This window comes from Triturus cristatus, chromosome 3_2 (genome assembly GCF_964204655.1).
Source record: "Triturus cristatus chromosome 3_2, aTriCri1.1, whole genome shotgun sequence".
Classification (NCBI taxonomy): Eukaryota; Metazoa; Chordata; class Amphibia; order Caudata; family Salamandridae; genus Triturus; species Triturus cristatus.
Genome location: NC_140584.1, coordinates 811,669,372 through 811,692,303, shown reverse-complemented (window position 1 = coordinate 811,692,303; position 22,932 = coordinate 811,669,372). Strand labels below are relative to the sequence as shown.

At 43.9% G+C, this 22,932-nt stretch overlaps 1 protein-coding gene across 2 annotated transcripts in view; it reads right to left on the bottom strand.

Annotated features, from left to right (window-relative positions):
• WDR12 (WD repeat domain 12) overlaps positions 1-22,932 on the bottom strand; it is a 252,188-nt gene that overhangs the window by 174,275 nt on the left and 54,981 nt on the right. For both annotated transcript variants that reach the window (XM_085648960.1, XM_085648959.1), the window contains exons 2-4: positions 19,048-19,142; positions 17,023-17,117; positions 11,780-11,886 (exon numbers count right to left, since the gene is read on the bottom strand). In XM_085648960.1, coding sequence (XP_085505086.1) covers positions 11,780-11,886; positions 17,023-17,117; positions 19,048-19,142 — 297 coding nt within the window. The remainder of the gene's footprint in view (positions 1-11,779; positions 11,887-17,022; positions 17,118-19,047; positions 19,143-22,932) is intronic.

Here is a 22,932-nt window from a genome sequence, read left to right as displayed (position 1 = left end):
CATTTAACTGTTGCATTTACCAAGTGTGATATTATTGCTTGCATATAAACATATATTTCTCTTTGTGCATTTGAATGTTGTGCATTTGGGATCTGGGAAAGCCTTTCTGTTAGAGAGCATTGTGTAAAATAAAACCCCAAGCCTTATTCAAAAAAGAGAGTCTTTGCATTTTGTAAAATAAAACCCTTTGTGATGCTGTGTTATGTCTCCTGCTTCGCCATGGGTTTGAGCCACCGTGTGGGAGATTCTGTGTTATCTAAAAGGCAAAGCAAGACAGGGGCATCTCCTGATGTTTGAGAGTTTGCTTTTTTGCGTGTGTTAGAAACCACTAGGGAGTCTAAGGGAAGTTGGCCTTTGATGTAGACAGGGTCTGTAGATAAAGGTTTATATTTTTTGTCTACCTGTGGTGTTAGTACTTTTGCACACACTGGGTCTTTAAATATATAGTCTACATCAGAGGTACTCACAAACTTTCTCTCGGGGGCCAAATTTACAGTGTGGTTTGTGGCAGAGGGCCGCACCGGTGGGGGCGGGGTCAGTGGGGGAGGGGGCGGGGCTAGAGCAAAAAAAAAACCTGTGACCTTGAGGTTGAACACAGGCCCCTGCAGCAGACGCCTTCGCAATGCAATAGGTCTCGGATTTACGAGAGTTTAAGCTATTGGCACTGTAAACGACAATGCCTTTTATTTCTGTTTTAAAAACTAAAACAAAAATAAAAGGCTTTGTTATTTGCAATATCAATAGCTCAAACTTGCGTAAATGCGAGACCTATTGCCTTGCAAATGCTTGTTATATCATATCTCCTCCCAAAACCTTCCTCAGCCCATCCCAATTGTGTTTCACCATCTTCCGCTCTCCTTATCCTCTTCTTTCCGTCTCCTTTCCCCTCTCCCTTTCTCTACCATCTTACCTCTCACGCCACTCTCTTTCTGCTAGCTATGCATTTTCTTCTTCTTTTCATGCCTTAACTGTGTGTTTCTGCTTTCCCTGTTTCATGACACTGACCCTTGCCAGGTTCATGTCCATCCTGTGCCCCCAGGATTCAGAGTCCATGCATGTGCAGCTTATCACCCAGAAGCATCCTTCTTTAATTCAGGGGTGGAGCTTCCATTTGTGCAGCAGGTTCAGCCGCACCAGCTTCAAAGGTCGACGGAACCATGAATATTGCTGTATTTTACAGTTCAAACAGAGAACAGAGGGGGCCCACCGCCTTCCTTGCAATAGGGGTCATGATACACTGGCTATAACACTGCTTCAATGACCACAATCTGAGCATTACAGACTCCCTCATCCTAGCGCCCCTCCTCCTTCAGTAGGTAGTGTCACTTTTAGGTACACAGGAATCTGCAGACTGGCAGCACCTGGCAGGGGCTGCATGCACGGGCCTCACAGCCAGGCACAGAGCTCAGCGCATTACTTGGGCTGTGTGCACACATCTCAGTCAGGCACAGATATCAGCGCGTTGCTGGGGCTGTGTGCACACATCTCACAGGCAGGCACGGTTGCCCCCGCATGGCTTGGGCTGCATACACGGGCTTCACAGCCAGGCACAGATTTTACCGCATGGCTGGGCTGCATACACATGCCTCAGAGTCAGGAACATATCTCAGCGCATTGCTGGATGTGTGCACACATCTCACAGCCAGGCACAGATCTTAAAGCATAGGTGGGACTGTGTGCACACAACTCACGGTCAGGCACAGTTAGCAGAATCTGGTAAGGGTGTGTAGTGTACATAAATCTAACAGTCTGATAGGGACTGGCGACATACATCTCACAGCCAGTCACAGATCTCAGGGCTTGCATGCTGTGTACATAGATTTCACATTTTGAAAGGGGTTGTGTGCACACACCTACAGATCTCACATACTGGCAGAGGCAGCGTGCCCAGATCCCAAAGCCAGGGAGGGGCTGGTGCCCATGTGAGTCTGACAATCGCTGTGTGATAGTCGGTCTCAGATATCACAGCACTTCTACGGCGCGCGCTGAGTCAGCTTCCCTGGAATCCAAACCGCCGCCGCGCCCAAGTACTTCACAGGTCTTTAAAAGCCAAGTCACTTGTTAATGAGGCTTTGTTGTATTTCATCTCTTCTTAGCGCCCCTGCATCTCCACTCATTCAGAGGGGAGATGCAGGGGCGCTAAGAAGAGGTGAAATACAACAAAGCCTCATTAACAAGTGACTTGGCTTTTAAAAGAATCGCCCGCCCGGTCCGCGCTGCTGCAACCGGCGGTAGGTACGATGTCTGCAAGGTCCGCGGGCCGCCAGGGAAGGCTTGCCGGGCCGCCAGCGGCCCGCGGGCCGTACTATGAGTACCCGTGGTCTACATGCTTAAGCTTGCCCTGAAGCATGGATAGTGTGTGAGTTGACCTTTAAGAAGAACTTAGGGTCTCAAAGAGAAAATCCTCCTCCATAGTTTCTTTGTGAAGTTGAACCCCGTGATATTGAGCAGCCCTAGTCATTAATTCTATAAATCCTACATTGTCATCAGGTGGAGATGATTTTGTAGGGTATAGATTCGGGTCGTTGTCAGTATTAGGATCCGCTATTATAGTTCATCCCATGCATCGGGATCATTGTCATCCCCATCCCCTTGGTGGTCAGGTGACTGTGGTTGTGGTGAATGTGTAGGAGTAATGAGTAAGTTAGGGTCACGTGGGGAAAGAGGAGGAGGAGAGGAAGGATTAGTGGCCAAATCTTTCTTTTTAAGGGTAATGTGGTAAGCTTCATCCATCTCTGGTTTCCGTTTAGCTGGCAATTTTACATGAATATGACAAGTCTTAGGATTAATGACCAAGTTCTTTCGGTTTCGGGTCCGTGTTGGAAGGCGGAACGTCGAAACGAGGCTCCTTGGATGGGGGAGGAGCGGTTTTGTCTTTTGGAGCTGATTTTTTCAGAGCTGAATGTTTCGGCGCGGAAGTGTTCTGATCCGAAAAATTTTCGGCATCGAAGGAATGGTCACGACGACAACTTTGGATTTCGGTGCCGAAGATTGAAGTTCGGTGCTGACTCGGTCCAGAGCCGGAAGACTTTGGTTGGTGTTTCGGTGCGGAGCCCGAAGGCGGGGCCTTAGTAACATGTTCTCGGTGCCAACCTTGGATCGGAGGCACAGAGGGGCCCGGAGCCTTTTTCTTGGGCATGGTTTGGGGCAGGGGAGTATTAGTACTCACTGTAAATTGACCCTGCGGAACGTCTTATTCCATGTCCGATTCAGCTTCTGACAAGGAAATGTGTTCTTCTTCTTCGGCTCCTTGGGCATCAGAGATTTCTTGGAATCTTCTCTAAAAAGACCCGGAGCTGCTTTGTTGGCACATTTCGGGACGTCGAGCCTGATGATCATGGAGCGTCTTCTTTGATCGGAAAGATCGGCACGCATCGCAGCCCTGTTCGTGCAAGTCGGTGCACAGATATTTAGCGCGACACCCGGGACAGAATTTAAATGGAGTCCGTTCCATCGTTTCATCTACTGCGAGCTGACCCAACGCGGGTAGATCCAACGGCCGACCACGAGTCTTTCGTTCTAATATTTTTTTTTAACTATACGAAACGCAGAGAATGGGAAACGTGATCAAGAAACAATACCGTCAAGTGTAGTGGATTGCGCATTGAGGGGAATCTGAGAAACGGTGTCAAACTGGAGCGCAGCAATTCACGTCCAAACCAGATGATGGAAAAAAACAACCTAACTATGGAGTCGAAAGGAGGAGTCACGTACCTCGTGACTGCAAAATACTTTTTCGAAGAAAAACAAAGTCCAAACATTCGGACTCAACACTTGATGGCAGACTTCTGCAAAGCATGTGATGTCCAGCTCACATGCCTCGCACACAATATTACTGTAGGTCCAGCATTTGGGTGTGCCCAGACCTCCAGTTGGCAGTAGAAAGGAGGGACACTGCCTAAAGACATATCTTGGTAACGTCCTCCTTAGTAGAGCAATGGAATAGAGCATGGACAGGTGAAAGTAGGGTGAGAAAGTTACGTCGGAAGGCAGTGGCTGTCCACATAGGTTTAGGACAATATAGCGGACTTGACACCAATACAGTGAAATTACTTGATGTAAATATAACCAGCATCAGTAAGAATAGGGCCAGTCAATGTTGATTTTTTTCAGGGGGGGGAGAGATTTGGGATAACGTCTATTTGTTGTGTCATATTGTGTTAGGCGGTACTATCTGGACAAGGTCTGCCTAGAAAATTAATTAGAAATTGTTCTATAAGGGAGCTAGGGAAAATAAAATATCACAAACTAATAAAATATTTTTTTTAATGTTCGTGCCGATAATATAACTGTATTCTGATAAAACTGAATAAGGATCATAATATAGCTAAAGCTTTACCTCTTCCAGCTCAACCTGCTTCTACAGATGCGGATGGTAGAAAGAAATGTGTGCGTTCAAGCTAGTCAAGCCTGGTGCGGCTGATCTTCATTGGGTTGTTCTATTTGCTGTGCTGATCACCTGAATCATATACAGGCGACTATTCTGGATACTGTGGTGTACAGGCACACTGGCTTCTTGATGCCATCCTTCTGGCTTCTTGTTCTGGGTTCTAGTCATAGTACCATAGTAAACGAACCCAGCAAATTCAGAGGTTTGCATATCCAACTGTAGCCGCTGTAACTAAATGGTGATCTGCACACTGGAGCAGAGGCCATGAAACAACTGAACAAAACAGGACTGCTGCAGGAGTTCCACTGCTACACTGGCTTCTTTAGCTGGTACTTAAGTGATTCTACTAACCAGAGATTACTCTTAGCCCAAAGCAGGAACAATACATTAGTTAAATACATGTAACTCCTGCTCTCCGGTGATGGTACCTCTTCTAGGTTTATATGCTTAAATCATTCTCAGTCATCAGAGATCCTCAGTAACCGTAAAATATAATTAAACAGTGTTAAAATGGCCACAGGCTCAAAAAGTGATCCAAATATCCAATTAATGCAAAGCAAACTTTGTTCAATGAAACAGGTTGTGTTGGACTGCTTTGCCTAGTAAAGAGTCAGCTGCTGTATTCCAATCTAGGCAGTAGTGCTTGGTGAATAGGTCTCTGCTCTTCCATGGAGTTGCGTGGCAGATGAAGGGGGTAGCAAAGTGCAGCTGTTACCAACATGCCTCTAGAAGAACACCCCACCACTATCTCCAAGGCGTCACTTAGCGTTCTTGTAGCAGAAAGTAATGCATGATGTGAGCCAGTGGGCGATGCCCTGCTTAGACAGCAGGCAGCCAAAAGATACAAAGAGTTTGTTGAGATTTTGTACATCATTTATTTCAGGTGTGTAAAATCTGAGGCACCTGTGAACATTTAGCATCTGTAAGGCTCTATCAGCTGGCACTAAGAGGTTTGGGAAGAAAAACAAACAAGTTTATTTAATGGACGTCTTAACCCCTTTGCTGCAAGGCCTTTTCCTCCCCTGTGTAAGCCTTTTTTTTGGCTATTTGGGGTAGTTCACGCTTCTGCCACTGTAACTTTTTGACCAAATAAGGTATCCATGCCAAATTTGAGTCCTTTTCTTCCAACATCATGGGGATTCTAAAGGTACCCAGGGTTTGTAGATTCCCCTGGAGGGGACCCAGAAATTAGCCAAAATATAGCTATATTTTTTTAGGGGGGTGGGGGAGGAGAAATGGAAAATAAGGGCTACAGATTAAAGAGTCTGATTTTTTCCCTGCCAATGGTATCAACAAAGGGGTTGTGGTGCTGAAATCACTATTTTCTAAGCTTTCACGGACAAACACACTTTTGTCAGAAAACCAAAGTTTTTTACACAGTTTGGGCATTTTTTTGGAACATAGCCTATTTTTGCGATTTTTTGTGCTTTCAACCTCCTTCCAGTTAATGGTAGAAATGGGTATGAAAGCAATAATGGATCATGGAAAGCTATACATTTTAGAAAAGTAGACAATTCTGAATTCAGCAAGGGGTCATTTGTGTAAATCCTTCAAGGTTTCTTTATAGAAACTAACAGTTGAATATAGGAAAAATTGAAAATTAATTGAAAAAAACAACCTTTTGTGTCAACGTTTTCACCGGTAACTTCTTCTGACAGCTGTTTGAAAGCAACATACCGTTACATCCGTTGGACCTTTCTGGTTGTGGGGATATATAGGACTTGTAGGTTCACCAAGAACCCGAGGAACCCAGAGCCAATAACTGAGCAGTGTCATGCAATGGTTTTTTATTATGTACCGGGTATATAGCAATTTATTGGGGAAAATATATACATGAAAAAAAATCGGTATGAAAGACACCTATGTAGAATTGCTGCTGTTGTTTTGGTTTAATTGGGGCGCTTGTTGTTTTGCCTCGTTTTCTTATGGCTAATGAAATAGAAGTGACCACCTGACGGGGATAATTGGGTGCAATACTACCAGTCCCCGTGGGGGAAGCACCTGATCACAAGACGGCGAAGGTGACATTTTGAAGATGGTACTGGCGCAGGGGACCGTAATCTTATTCCCTTCTGATCAATGGGCGTCCAACCAGATTCCATTCATTACTGTGTACAAGATAAGTGATGTATTACTGACTTTATTGCAATTATTAACCAATTGGATTCTACATTGTACTATGTAATGTGTTCGCAACTAAAATGCCAATAAACAGATTTCATAATAACAATGAAAGACACCTATGTATTTCTGAAATTGAAACAAAATATAGTTTAGAAACAGTAGATATTTGCACATTTCCGAAATTGCGAGTACCCATACTAGCATAAGAATTATAGGTCATTTTTTACACATTGTCTTTCATTTGGAAGGCAGAAATGCATCGAAAGTAAATAGGTAATAACAGTTGCTCTACAATTCTGTGTTACCCTAAGTCTCCCGATAAAAATGGTACCTCACTTGTGTGCGTAGGCCTCGGGCCCACGACATGAAACGGCTCAAAATGCAACGTGGACACACTTTATTTTTACAGTGAAAACTGACCCATTTCTTGCAAAGTGCCTAGCTGTAGATTTTTAACCCTAGCTCTGCCTGCACCTAGGGAAACCTAGTAAACCTATACATTTTTTTAAACTAGACACCCAGGGGAATCCAGGAAGGGGTGACTTGACTGGTTCTCACCAGGTTCTGTTACCCAGAATCCCTTGCAAACCTAAAAATGTGTAAAAAAAGAAAAAACACATTTTCCTCACATTTCTGTGGTGGAAAGTTCTGGAATCTGCGTGGATCCACAAAATTCCACCCACCTCGCGTTCCCCAAAGTAGTCCGAGAAAAATGGTACCTCACTTCTGTGGGTAGGCCTAGTGCCCGCGACAGGAAACGGTCCAAAACGCAACGTGGACACACCACATTTTCACAGTGAAAACTGACCCTTTTTTTTTGGCAAAGTGCCTAGCTGTAGATATTGAACCCCAACTCTGCCAGCACCTAGGGAAACTTAGCAAACCTATACATTTTTTAAGACTAGACACCCAGGGAAATCCAGGGTGGGGTGACTTGACTGGCTCACCAGGTTCTGTTACCCAGAATCCCTTGCAAACCTAACAATTTGTTGAAAGAAACATTTTCCTCACATTTCTGTGGTGGAAAGTTATGGAATCTGCGTGGATCCACAAAATTTCACCAACTCCACGTTCCCTAAAGTCTTCCGAGAAAAATGGTACCTCCCTGGTGTGGGTAGGCCTACTGCCCGCGACAGGACACAGCCCAAAACGAAACGTGGACACACCACATTTTCACCGTGAAAACTGACCCTTTCTTTGCAAAGTGCATAGCTGTAGAATTTGAACCCTAGCTCTTCCCGCACCTAGGGAAACCTAGCAAACCTAAACATTTTTTTAAACTAGACACCCTGGGGGATCCAGGATGGGGCGACTTGTCTGGCTCTCACCAGGTTCTGTTATCCAGAATCCCTTGCAAACCTCAAAAATGGTCCCAAAAAACACATTTCCTCACATTTCTGTGGTGGAAAGTTCTGGAATCTGCGTGGATCCCCAAATTTCCTACCACCCAACGTTCCCCAAAGTATTCAGAGAAAAATTGTACCTCACTTGTGGGGGTGGGTCAAGTACCCACGACAGGCAAGGGCCCAAAACCAATTGAGGCGACATCAAAATTACCTATCACAAAACAACCTGGTTTTGCAAGGGGGGGGTCCCATGAGTTTTTGGCCCGGGGGTCAGAGGCCATTTAGGGAAACCTACCAAATCCACACATTTGTGAAAACTAGACACCTGTGGGAGTCCAGCAAGGTATGGCTTGTGTGGGTCCCCCAACATTACCCTACCCAGAATCCCCTGCAAACCTCAAATTTTGTTGACAAAATCAATTTTTTCTCACATATGTGTGTGAGAAAGTTGTAAGATCACCTGGCTGACACAAATTTCCTACTACCCAGCATTCCTCCAGGTCTCCCGGTAAAAATGGTACCTCACATGTGTGGGTAGGCATAGTGGCTGCAACAGAAAATGGCCCAAATCGTACTGTGGAAACTTCAAAATTACCTATAACAAAACTACCTGGTTGGGGTGGGGGGGGCACCTGTTTTTTGGCCCCGGGCTCGCTGCCATCTAGGGACACCTACCAAAGCCACACAGTTTTGAAAACTAGATACTCCGGGGAGTCCAACGAGGTATGGCTTGCGTGGATCCCCCAACGTTTCCATACCCAGACTCCCCTGCAAACCTCATATTTAGCTGAGAAAAAAAACACATTTTCCACATATGTTTGTGTGGAATCACCGTGCCGGCACAAATGTCCAACCCCGCAGCATTCTCCTTAGTGTCCCGAGTAAAATGATACCTCATTTGCGTGGGTGTCCAATACAGAATTGGCTACAAACGCATTTTTAAAAAAACTTAGCGCTTAGAATTGTCAGTGCTATACCCTACATCCCTATGTTTTGGGCTCTCCCAGTCACAGGCCCTTGTCCTACCCACACAAGTGAGGTATCATTTTACTCGGGAGACTAAGAGGAACGCTGTGGGGTAGGACATTTGTGCCAGCAAGGTGATTCCACCCATAAATATGTGGAAAATGTGTTTTTTCCAGCTAAATTTGAGGTTTGCAGGGGATTCTGGGTAGGAAAACGTTGGGGGACCCACGTAAGCCATACCTCACTGGACTCCCCCGGGTGTCTAGTTTACAGAAATGTGTGGGTTTGGTAGTTTCCCAAGATGGCCGCCGAGCCTGGGGCCAAAAACCCAGGTGACCCCATTGGAAAATCAGGTTGTTTTGTGATAGGTCATTTTGATGTCTTCTAAATACGTTTTGGGCCCTTGCCTGTCGCGGGTACTTGACCCACCCACGCGAGTGAGGTATCATTTTTATCAGGAGACCTGGGGGAACGCTGGGTGGTAGGAAATTTGTGGATCCACGTAGATTCCAAACTTTCCCAGACAGAAATTTGAAACAAAAGTGATTTTTTCAGCTAAATTTGAAGTTTGCAGGGGATTCTGGGTAGGAAAACGTTTGGGATCCACGCAAGCCATACCTTCCTGGACTCCCCGGGTGTCTAGTTCTCAGAAATGTGTGGGTTTGGTAGGTTTCCCAAGGCGGCTGCGGACCCAGAGACCAAAAACGCAGATGCCCCCTATGTATCCGAAATTGAGCTGGTTTTGCAAGGGGGGTGGGGGTCACATGAGTTTTTGGACCCAGGCTTGGCGGAAGTGAGCCTAAAGTCTCATTTCAGTTTCGGTGAAATTACATCAGCGCGACGTGCGCGCTGATTGTCTTTTCACAGAAACAGGGGGGGGGGGGGGCCTCGGGAGCTGGGGAAGCTCTTCCCCAGCTCCGGAGGCTTTGGGGGAGAAAAAGAAATCCCTCTTGTTACCTGCACGAGAGGGATTGAATGTGCAATGGTGTCGGACGCGCGGGACCCGTCGACGCACATTAGCACTTATGCATTGGACGGCTCCCGCGCGTCCGACGCATGCAAGGGGTTAAAGTACTTTGAAGCATGAACTTGGAGAGTTTGTCATTGTGAAGTGTAAATATGGTTCCTTACTCTAAAGGGTTGGCGCTCCATCGCTATTCTTGCAGAATGCAAGGTCATGAGGCCTTCCATAAGAATTATTGGACGTGTGCCTTATGAATGGATTCCAGGGGTAGTAGCACATATTAATGGAGCACTGAGGTCAGTTTCCATGGAATCAGAGGGCATCGGACCACGGGAAAGCCTGAATTATCCCTTCATCAATGGTTTTATGATTCTTTGAGAAAACCAGGATGGAAACTCACTGCATTGTCTGATTCTTGATGTTATGCCCAGATTGTGTATTTAAGGCCTTCTCTGGCCAAGTGGAGTAGATACGGCTGCATCTGATGTGGCTGCACAGTCGGGATACAGTCCTGTACTCTAGCACCAAAAGCAGAAAGACGTCCACTTAGATTTGTAGCTCTTGATCATGAGCATGGGCATATTCCTGCATCAGTATTATCCTGCAATCTGCAGAAACGTCTTAATTCTGGTTAGGAACCAATGTGTGTGAAGTGCACTGCACAATTATTATTCACAAATATTAATCCAATTGCGCCTTGTGCTGTTCAAAGTACTCTTTATTATTCTTGTGAAAGAAGCAGGACAGCCAACGCGTTTGGTTCACTACATGTGAACTTCATCAGGGCTTGAGTATTAACCTTCAAGATGTAAGTATAATAAGCATGGATTTCCAATATACTTGATTAACTCCTATTCAATGAGACCTCATGTTTTGAGAGTGAATACTTTGCCTCATCATTGCTGTAAGAGTAGGATAGGCCACCTTGATAAGTGCAGTTCAATGTCTCACGGATTGGTTTTGTAGCGCGATTCAATAGCGAGGAACACAGTGTGTTCACTTTGTTAACACAGGGATGTGTGCCATGTCGACTCTTTGGTTTTCTCTGCACCAAGACATGCAGCATGCACTGGCAGTGTGCATGATCTCAGTGATGGGTCGGTAGGGTGGACCAATGCATGCTTCAGTCCTAATGGACCCTCTTCAGTGCCAATGCTCAGGGTAACATTTACTAGGGGCTTATATGTGGGGTGAAGTTCTGCAGATTGTGGTACAGTTTTAGGAAAAGAACACTTACACTAGGAATCAGGGACCCAGTACACCTCAGTCAAATTTGTATAAAAAAACTAGGCAAAAGGTGGGGGGGGGAGGGGGTGGTACAGCAACAAAAACCCAATTTCTCCTTCTTGAGAAATGCTGCTGTTTTTACTGTTGGCTGCTGTTGGAGAATAAAAAGAATTAAAAAGACATAATCCTCATCTCCGTGTCCTTAACATTAATGAAAACTTTCCTTCACGATAGCTAGAAATGTAGTACACCACATCAGAAAAAACAAAGGCTTGGTGCGAGTATGAATGATGGTAGAGGGGCTTCCAGACCATTTAGGTGTTTTGGGGCAAATGCAAGTCTTGAAAGGTTTCCTAAAATCTAGCAAGTTGGACTGAAAAGCCCTCAGTAGAATCTGTTCCAGGTGGATTGTAGCGAAATGCAATATGACTTGTCCCACCTGCAAAATAAATGATAAGAGATTTAAAGGCAGGTCTAGATTCTAAATAGGAGGATTTTTTTGCGTATTTTAAGGACAATCTAAATTCTAAAGGTTGGAAGCCCAGGCTGCGAGTCCGCCAGCTAAAGTCATGGTTGAGATAGGGTAGAAAACTGTGCTCCCGTGTCCAGAAAAGCAGGATTTTGGCATGTCTGTGGTAACTTAATTTAAAAAAGCAAAGGTATTGGATGAACATTGTTCCACACAGGACGGTTACCAAGAACTTTGGTGGAAGTGAAAACTAACTCTTCAAATGGCTGAGAGAAACAAAATGTATCACTTACCATTCCTCTGTGGCTTCTACCGAGCTGATCCAATCATCATGAAACATGCATTCCTCCGGCTGTGGTGCGTTGCTTTTCTCCACATACTCTATTTCCACCACATTTTCCTGCATTTGTAAGAAGAAAAGAATCAGTTGCCAAAGGCTTCTCTCCCATTCCACCAGTTAGAGGCAAACAGAGGGGGGACATTGAAAAGCTGCCACATTTCTCTGCACACCACTTTGGTCTAATCTCCATTATACACTCGTTTCAGTTTCACCAGATGAGGTAAAATGGGATATCTAGACATTATCGAGTGTGAAGTATCAACTAAATAGACTGAGAGCTCACGTGTTGTGTATCTAATTAAGAAACTTGAGTTCTAATCCGAACTTTCCTACTTCACTTTGTGTCCCTGTGTAAATTACTATCGCCCAGTGACACAAATGCCAGTTAGTAGTGACTAAAAACTTCAGTATTAACCACTACAAACTTTTGCTTTGCATTTTGCTAAGTTAACTCCTGCAGCACTGCAGAACTGGGAAGTCTAAATTTATTTCCATTTGTGAAAATATGTATATACTTTTATTTAGCCATAAAAGGACTTCCAACCATAGAACGTACATTTCAAATTAAGATTCTAACTATTAATGCATTAGATATTATAATCCATTTATTTATGAACAGCTGTTCCAAAAGCAATTAATTCATGAACTTCTTTTGGGAGTGTCCTTTGTTTTCTATCACATCATTACCATGTGAATGTAACTGATCTTTGTAGTTGCAGATACACATGCTTTGCATATTTCTGCCATTTTGTGGTGGGTTTGGATATCACAAGTTGTTTTTCTTCAAAGAAGCTTCGAGTCACATGGTGCTGAGTAACTCCTCCCTTAGTCGACAATGCGCATAGGCACAGACTCCGCCGCCGTTAGACTGTTTTTTAAGCTATTGGCTTTGGCAGTGTTTAGCTAGAGTCCCGAGTTCAAAACAATTGCTTTCTGCGACTTCAGGCCTCACTTTACTTTGGCGCTTCTACTGAAAGAGAACAATAAGGGTTAGCTATCTAAACTTTTTAACACAGATGATCGTTTTGAAACCCGCTTACAGCGCGCCCAGTCCTACCTTCATTCTTTTCTGTTACTGAGGACTTGGCCTTGGAGAATGTCAGTAGATGGAGCGCACTGATTCTCTTTTCTGATTCTGCTCGACTGCAATAAGAAGTATTGGTGGCCTGATCACCAGGAGGTCTGTAACATCAATCTCTCCTCAGCAAGAGGAGTTCACAAGCAAATTCCTGTCTTGTCTTCCAGAGCAAGACAATGGTGCATTACCAGAGGCAAAGGTGCTAGGCACTTTAGACCTTTTCGGGAGAACAGGACCCCACTGATGTTGAGAAAGGGGAGGTGGGAGCCTCTGCCACATCAGCAGCTCAGCGCACACCCAGTTCAGAGACAATGTGCTTGAGCACTTCCAAAAAAGAAGTGTTACACCCTTCAGGGGCAAAGCCAGCAGGATCCCGCACAAAGAAAACCCCTAGGTCTGTGCGTACCACCCATAAATGGCACAGCACCGGTCAACAAAAAGGCTTCTAATCCACCACTGCCCTCAAGCTCCGGTTGGCACCGAGATAACGCTTCGGAATTGAGACTCCATTCACTAAGGGGCTTGGAATCAACATCTTATCTGCTCAAAGGAAACAAGCATCCACCTTTGGAGCTGAAATTTGTGCATCCGATGTTGGACTCAAAGAAGAAGCTGACACACTCGCCCCCTCCCGCCCGACCTCCCAAACCACCGACGCTCCCATTCTCGAGAGACTTGCAGAGGAATGAGACACCAGGCAAAAGCAGTTTTAATTCATCATGAAACATGCAGGGTTTGGCAAATCCACTTCAGCCAAGGCCAGTTTCCATGCTTTCTCCCATTTCTAAAAACAGGATGCTGACTTTAAAGGAGGTACTTGACTATGAAACACCTCGACACCAGCGCACAAGAAAAAGAAGGGATGAAACAACAAGTACTTCTCCACAACCTCCCCACACAAGCATGCACACCTGCTCCAGCATCACCACTACCACGGCCACACACACCACCAAGGTTAAATTCACCACTGCTACCACACCCACTTCCACTTCAATACCTGGAGGTGGTCAGTACATTCTTTTTCGGTCCCAGGAAGCCCCTATGGGGAAGGGGATCAATATGAGCAGCCCATTGGTGCAAGTGGTGGAGATGACCCATGGGACGACTACAGATTTTGACTGCCTGAGGACCAAGACCGGGAGCCATACCCTGTTAAACCATCTGTGCCAGTTGATACTACAGCAACAGGGAGCGGTTTACCACCATAAAGTCGCCATGCATGTCAAAGGATGAGGATGACTTCTTGGTGAAGACCATCACCAAAGCAGTGTACAGTTGCTACCCATGCTCAAGGGTATGATGAAGTCAGCACCTGATAATTTTGAGGACCCATTTAGGGGTAAGGTTGAAAAGGAATATAGAACTTCTTCTACTAACATCCTTTATATTAGAGGCCAGCTCCCCCAGACTCACTGGTAGGTCATACTGCCAGAAAGAGGGCTTCAGCCCAGGCCACAGTGTACGCCGCAGTCCCAGATAAGAAATGAAATAAAATGTATAAAGCGTGCTAAAAACTACGACAGAGAACAAAAACCCTGAATCTAAACTAAAAAAAAAAAAAAAAAAAGAAGGTTTTAAGGATTTCCAGAATAGTATGCGATTCATAGTGGTTTTAATATACAGAGGAAGACTATTCCAAGGTTTACCAGCAGCAACAATGAAGAAAGGAAATGTGTAGATGCTGCTGGTATAAGAGTAGCAGTAGGGGTTACTATGCAGTGGTGTATTGCCATTCAGATGTGCTACTGTCACAGTACGAGAGGTTTTATTGAGAGGAGATGAAGGCACTCAAAGCACCTCCCAGATGCCCACAAGAAAATGTGAGTAATTGGATGAAGAGGGGAAAATCATCGCCAAAACAAATCCACACTGTGCCCTAGATGCCATGGACACTGCCTTCGCAAAAACGCTTCTTGACTGAGTCTCAGCCTTTAAACTGGAGGTTCGACATACCTCAACTCCCAATTTGATGGGGAATATCTTTTTGGACCACAGGTGGACGATATGCTGGAGAAAATGCTTTAAAAAACATAATGAGGCCCTACAACCCAAACCTCAGGGCTCCTCTTTAGGAGGCAACACCGAGGAACAGAGTATGGGGCTAGCCAGCTGCAAACAGCTACAGCAGCAAGGCTTTTCTTGACCCCCAGTCAGGTTGGGGTACCCAAGTGAACCGTCTACCACTAGCAGATATTTACAAGGTAACAAACATTTTCCTTTTGTCACTCTCAAACTAAACATCAAATTTTAATTCTAAAGACAGGCATTATTAACATTGGTAGTTTTATTAAACGTTTTAGAATACCATGGGTACCAAAGCAACAGAATGTATTTACATTCATCTTTTTACTAGTGCTCTAGTTGTAACATCACAACTTGCCAATATCATAAACAAGATGTAACATCAGTGTACATTATGGATACTACTTCTACAATAGCTACTACTAAAACTGTTAGTAGTTTCTGCTTGTTGCACTTTTATTATTGTTACCAGAAACAGTTGTGGTGGCATCTGCGGAGGAACGGTTTCAGTGGATGACATTTCTATTGAAAGCATTGTCGTAATGTGTCAAAAGGGAATAATCATGTTTGAGCATTTCGTGAAATGCTAGTATAAAATTACATTGGTCTGTAACAGCTTGTCTCATATACTTACACAACTAAATGAGCATGTGACATGTAGGATAACGAACAAAAACAATATGCAATATGACAAAACAGAAAACCAGTGCGCCCCAGATGAATGTAGGGGTTCATCTCTCGGCATCGTCTGGTCTGGAAGCTGGCTTCATATCTATAATGCCGGTCACTAAATAATTTGAAAACAGTGGCAAGCTACAACAGTTGTGAGACCTTACAATTGTCGTATGTGGCAAGAAAATCCCCCATTGACACACCAAGCAGGTGTTGGACCCAAAATCAATTTATGTTCTTTTTCAAGTAGTATGGAAATAAAGCAGCAAAATGTATAAGTTGCTCAGTGAGCATGAGCATATGCACACCAACTTCATCAGCCTTGATTTTTGTGGTCAATAAGCCTGATAAAATGCTTCACAATTGGAAGCTTATAACCCAAGCATATGCTACATTTCTATCTAGGTATGGGTCCAACTTTACAAGCAGTCAGTCTTCTTATAAAGTTCTGGGTGAAAAAGCAAAAATGGCTCGGTGGATGAAAAGGGAAACTAGTAACTCACTATTTCATTGCATGTTTAACATTTTATATAGGGGTCATGGTCAACCAACCTCTTTTCATGAGAAACATCTGGCAGGAACAACTGTCTTACCTTTGGGCAAAAGTCAATTCTGAAAATATGCCTTATTAACCTCAAGGGCCCAATGCACTGGAAAGTGCCACAACATGTCAGGGCCCTAACATCACACTCCATTTGCAAAAGCTAAAATCCTGGCTATTCTCATTCTGCTCCATTTCAAGTTGGGTCATAGATTCCTGGAACCGCTGGCATCTCAATAAAACCTATTTTCATCATCACAGAAATAATATGTAACATACACAACTGTTGCTTGACAAAAAAAAGTTGAAGAACTACACAACACACCACACCACTAAAAAACACTTAACGCTTCAAACTCAATAGTTATGCCATTATGCGTCTAGAATCGCTTGCATTCAAACTGTGCATAGTAAACAAAATGGTAATGTGGTGTTTAACAATAACCTGGACACTTCCATGGGGAAAATTGCCATTTAAATTGAGAGAACACAAAGAGTTTAATCTTCAGGCGGCAATACAGAAAATAACAAATATCACCCAGAAAGGAGGAAAGATGGGTGAGTAATAAACCAAAAGTAATGCAAATAAACAAGCTGAAGGAGATATGACAAAAAACTGAACCCTGAAGATAAACCATAGTTGTACGTATAAGAAAGTATTTTATTAAAATAAAGTAGCAACTGAGACAGAACACCAGATACAGGATTCTTTGATGGGAACATATTTGAAACTTAAGAAGGCATAATCTACTTCAATATCTGGCTGGACCACTTTGATACTGCCCATTAAGGACAACACTGGAACAGTCCAGCGGGATGGGCAGGCTTTTGTTGACAGTCTGTCAAGGAGCCTCACTCTCTGCTGAGACTGAAGACCACCTACCGTGGAGATGCCCTCAATATCCATATGCTTGGCCAGCGACATCCGCAGGAACTGGCCATTGATGAGGAAGTCGAATTCGACATGCTTGTGGTCCGCTGTGGCATAGAAAGAGGAAGACAAAGGTCAGAGCTCATATGACGTAGCACCTCTTTACAAGTTAATATAATTGTGGTGCACCTTATGCAAGTTCTTCCAAATCAGCTAAAATGTGTATTGCACTGTCTGAAATGTTTGGATTTGATAGGGTCATACAACAGTAACTGCCAGTGGACTTACAATGGTGGGATTATTGGGAAAAGCAAATTAAACGGAGGGTGCTTGTCGATTGGGATAAACAATTTATGGTACAGGGTTGACTCCTACAAGTGACATCAAGGAAAAAAACAACACAATTCCCTCGCCAGCCAAAGAATATAACTCAGACAAGTGGGGTGGTGGTTTGGGTCAGTTACGCAAGATTCTAAACTTGAGAGACACCAGCCTTAGTAATCCTACTGCATTAAGTAAATCGCCAGTACTGGCAGGTTCCCAGGGTATGCCTGAATCTGTGCTAGCCTAAATTAACAAGAGTAGGAGTAGAAACTACTTAAAAGGGCTAGGCTAGGGCAACATTTCCAGCCATGTGGTTGCATTGAGTGCCAAGTAGACCATAAAAAAGCTGCTGTACAAGAAAGTAGCCTAACGCAGAGAACAATTACCAACCATGAAGAAAGGGAGTACCAACTCAGAAAAAAAATATAGGGACCACGGAGTGCAAATGAACCAAACAAAAACACAGGATTATGTTCCAAAGGCAACCATCTTAATGGGCCCACATGTTTTCAGTACAAGACTAAAACGATATCCCGGCAAGATAACGGTGTATGATCATACATGACAATTTTGAAATTAAAACAAGAAAAGATCCGTGGACTATATAGAGACAACCCTTGGAACAAATTTTGGAAAAAGATATCACAGAATCTAGTAAAAATAACGGAATAGCATAAATTCTGATAAGCTTAACCTATTTGGTAATTCTATGCTACTCCTGCTTAAAAACATTGCGTTACAGGTAATGGCAGTCTGGAGCTTCCTGGGTAAAGCATAAAGGATGTTTTAAGATTAGCAAAACCTAGCATAGAAAAGAGTTCATGACAGACATTGCAGGGGGGGAGGGAGGGGGGTGGCGGGGAGTAGGGAATACATTTATCCACATCAAAATGCACATCCTATTGCTTCGCCCCAGTGCTTCCAAACTATGGGTTGCGAAGGTTCTGGTATTTGTTTGTAATCAGATTTTTGAGCCGCAGGGTCATTCTTCAGTTTGTGTTACAGGCAATAATAAGCAGATATAGTTGGATTCTGACCCCTATTTGTACAGAAGCTAAATTGGATTTGAATGTTCTTGTCGAAGATGGGGCGATGCAAAGACTAAGAAATGTGTCAGTGGTAAATTGAATTAAATAGAACGCTGCTGAGAACATACATATCGTTGGGAACACCAGCACACCTCTCCAGTGGTAGCATGAAGCATTTACTTTGTAAACTAAGTATTTTGACCATTAGGACCGGGGAGAGAAGTGAGTTACAGATAAAACACAAGCTTTAAATATGATTAACTCTAAATCAGCCCTACTGGCCTTACTACAAGTAATTGCTTTAAATTGTCTAAGTAGACTCGTCCCCCTCTTGCCCTGAACAGAGGCTTGAGGAGATAAGAGCAAGACATTGCAGACTGCAGCACCAAATTCAGGCTAAGTCTAATGATCTGCAAAAACAACAGAATAGCAGATGCTACAAATTTGTCAAGGTCAGGAATATCTGTGATATCTTCTCTTGAAGGAGCTTGACTTCGGCTTTGTTCAGGGCACAGAAGAAAACTACACCCATAAGTTAGATGGGTCACGAATGGTTAGCATTCTAAAAATTGGATGCCACATCAGGTCAACTACTTAACAAGACACTGCCCTTTTCAAGACTTATTCAGGAAAGAAACTGGAACACAACAATCAAGAGGCAAAAATTCCAAGAAACAGTACTCACCATTTTGTGCTTCCAGGAGTTTGTTGATGACGTTGCTGAGATCAATGATGTCTGAGACTGCCGGGATGGAAAAGGGAACATCGTCTATCGCATACCTGACAAGGTTGTGAACAGAAAGGAGAATAACTATTAGGAAAACTAGAAAAGGAGTCATTAGAATCAGGGTCTTTTACTGACATTTATTCAATTTCTCAATTGGTGCTTACAATGGTATCTATTACAGAGAAACTGACCGCAATAATGATTAATTTGAGACATCCATGGGAAATTGATCTTTTCATTAGCTAGTAACTCTGGTATAGTCTGACAAATCTCCATGGATTTTTGCATATGCTTGACACATACAACTCAGATTCTTTATTTTAAATGTGGAGCAGATTGGGGGCATAGTTACTAGGGATAATCTAAATGCAGGGTTTCTTATTGTGAGACAATAAGACCTTTTGTGCTCATTCCTATAACAGAAACTGATGAAATAAAATCAACAAATTTGGTGAAAATCCATCCAGTACTTAGAAATATTTAAAAGAAGGTATCAGGCTTTGACGGTTTAATCTTTTGTACTGGTAATTCCTGAATTAACTCAAATGAGAATCCATGGAACAACCAGGGGTCATTTGTTTGTTAAACAATCTCTTATCAGAGGTGGGAGCATTCTTTTCCATCAACTATTTTGGTATCAGTGGATTTAGGAAAGTGCACTGGCAAGCCAGGTCTGGTAAAATTTGTTGAAATCCAAAACTAGATGTTGAGAGGATCCACAAGTATTTGTAGATCCCACATTGCAGTAAACACACTGGAGGATTTAAGAGGGCTGTTGCACCATTCCAACCCCAGGGATAGTAGGGAGAGGAGTAAGGAAATTAAAACATTGATGGGAGAGACTGAATGTCTCATAAATTGACAAATTGATGTATATTTTTGAAATTCAAATGCCACAGATTTCAAAAGAGAGCAGCACTTTATTGCAGCCATGAATACTTAATTGTGTGATGCAGTAAAACAACAACAAAGGGGGTCCAGAGGCCTAAGTAAATAATTAAACATTAAACAGATCGGAAATATATTTCTAACCAGGAATTAATGGTTCTTTACTCAGAAGAAAGAATAATGTGCTTTGTTACAAACTAGGACTACTCCTCTTTAACAAACATTATGGTTACAAAGCAAAAACTTAAACAACTGAAACAACAGTAATGGTTAGGAATGCAACCATGGTTATTCCTCTGTGCGCACTGCTTACGACCTCAAACAACATATAACCAATGTCATCCTAAATGACCTCAATAAAACTGTTAAAGAGCTAGGGCACTGAGTCCACAATGTGGTAAAAAGTGGAATATGACAGACACCCAGAGTTCAATGGGCACAAGCAAAGGCAACACCAGATAACTCTTTGAGGAGCAGCGTTCTTACTTGTAGGCCCAGACTTTGTGCCAAGCAGCGCATGTAAACATCACTAGGCTCACTGGGGTTTGCAAGTATAGGTGAGAAGTGTAAGATGCATAAAAGCCAGGCACCCACAGCACACTGGTTAAACAGGTCTGGTTGCAGACCCCTAAAAGTAAGTATATTTTATATAAACGTTTTGTAAAATCAAAACTTTGTGGCTAACAAAAGAACTTACATTTTTTTTTTCTTTTTTAAAGCCCGCGTAATCCGAATTAGACCATCAAGGTCAGAGATTAGATTAGATTTGTTAACACATACATGCAATGTTTTCCTATGTTTTAGCTGGCCCTAGCCTAGTGGGATTTGTGCAGGCCTGAACTGTGCTGAGAACAATAAATCTGCCAAAAGCAGTGTATTTTCATAGCCGATTAACATTTCAAATTAGGTTGTTATGATTGTGCGCTTCCGACAATGCATTGTTGGCTTTGACATTGTACAGGGCTCTGCTGCCTTTCAGCTAGGTTTGTGCTAAACAAGTGCTCTGCTCTTTTGTCGTGTATGATTAAAGCTTTAGTACTTTAAGGGCTAGCTCAGGGTCTAAGAAGCCTACTCAGGAGGTCAGCCACAGCTTAGAAAATTTTATATTAACAGACGAATAAAGTGTTTATGAATAAGGAAGCAATATGTAAAATTTAAAAACATTTTATAGATGTGAAGGAATTTAAAATTGGAAGGTAAAAGTTAAGTTAGTATCCTCAGATTTATTCGTGGGAGCAGCGCAAGTGCATCAAATAGAATATAGTATGGACTATGGGTGGCCTCAATAAAAATTTAGAAAAGCTCAAACCTTACTGTTGGACCTAACGTCCTAGAGGTAGCTTGGCTCAGGCCAACAGGCTTTTATCCCAACATAGCATCTCGTGCTTGCATCACACCCAGCTCACAACTTAACGCAACACCACTTGAAAAGGACAGCACACCGATTAATTTTAAAGTTTACTAGAAGTCTTTATCTTGTCTTCTCAAACGGGGTTACTCAGGATCACATTTCAGGGTAAGAACATTTCATTATATTTAAATTGACAATACTATTCCTTACTTTACTTTCGCACAACAATTATGTTTTACACCATTTCAAGAAATCATTTAGTCTACACAGTGTTCGTTTGACAGTTGGTTTCTCTTACGGCAACACGCTCTGACTCCTATATTGTCCCTAATAATTAACTTATTACACTCAGATACTAGCGGGACAAGGACCAGGCTGCTGGGAGTTACTTAGTGACATCTAGACAGTTTATTTGTAGGTTCTTTATCATCAAGATTATTCCCCTCCAGATAGGCAGTACACATAAACTCTCACTGATACCAAGACTCGGTCTGCTGCCTTACACGCTATGCGTGTAATTACTACTACTTTGACTTCAGTCACACGTGGTATTAGGACCATGAATAGTTATTTATAAACTGGGCCCTGGTTTCCCCAAAGTCCAATAATCGGGGCTACAAAGACATCTTCTGTCTGAAAGTGCGGGCTCTCGTGTGCTCTGTTGTGCTCTCTTGGCTCCCCCTCCCCCCCCCCTTTTGTCTATGCCCAGCTTACTGTTTCCTTGGTGTCCTCCTCTCACGAAGTTCCTTAGAAACGGGAGACGAGTGCCCACCTCTTCGGGGTAGACGGAGCTCGCTGCGCTGACAAGAAGATCTCAAAAGGGGACGGCGAAGAACAGAGCACCACCGCCAACCACCTCCCCCAAGGGCTACCCTGCGGGTGGGGCTCCTCTCCTGGTGGGAGCCTCGCTGGTGGGAGCCTCGCTCCCTCAGCCGACTGGATTCACTCCTTAGCGGTTTCCTCAGGTCAGGGGCTGGCCCAATTCGCTTCCGCGTCCTCAGTTCCGGGCTCCCGCAGCCGCCAGTAGCAGCGCGGCTTGCGGGGGCGCGGCCACCTCACAACACTGGCAGCAGGGGAGCGGCGCTACGGCGTCTGCCCCGCTCACGTGACTCTAAGCGGCGACCTCAATGCCAGATCCGCCCGCACTTCCTGGGTCCAAATCTTCAGGGATTCTGACTACTTGGAGGCTCCCAGGGAAACGATGACCCCCGAAGTCTTTGGCTGTGTTCAGGGACCGGTCAGAAGGTTGAGGGTGGTATCAGCTGATAAGGGAAGACGCGCAGACCCTAAGACTTGTCAATTCCCTATCTAGCGCAGCCACCTCCCCACTCAGGTGCCTTACTCCTGACTACCTCACAGCTCATCTCACTCCTAAAATGGCTGCCCTGCCCCCACCTCTATTTATCACCTGGGGCCTGACTGGCCAGAGTGGCCCAGAAGGTTCCGGAACCTCTCATGACAGCCTATGGCCCAGGTGCTGAGGTGACAGTTGGAACCACCATTTTGTGAGTCTAACCTCCCTCTTCCTGTTTCTTCAGTGAAGCACCTTGCGCCTCTCCCTCAGGTAGTAAGGATGAGGCGCCCAGAGCCTCTACATCAACACC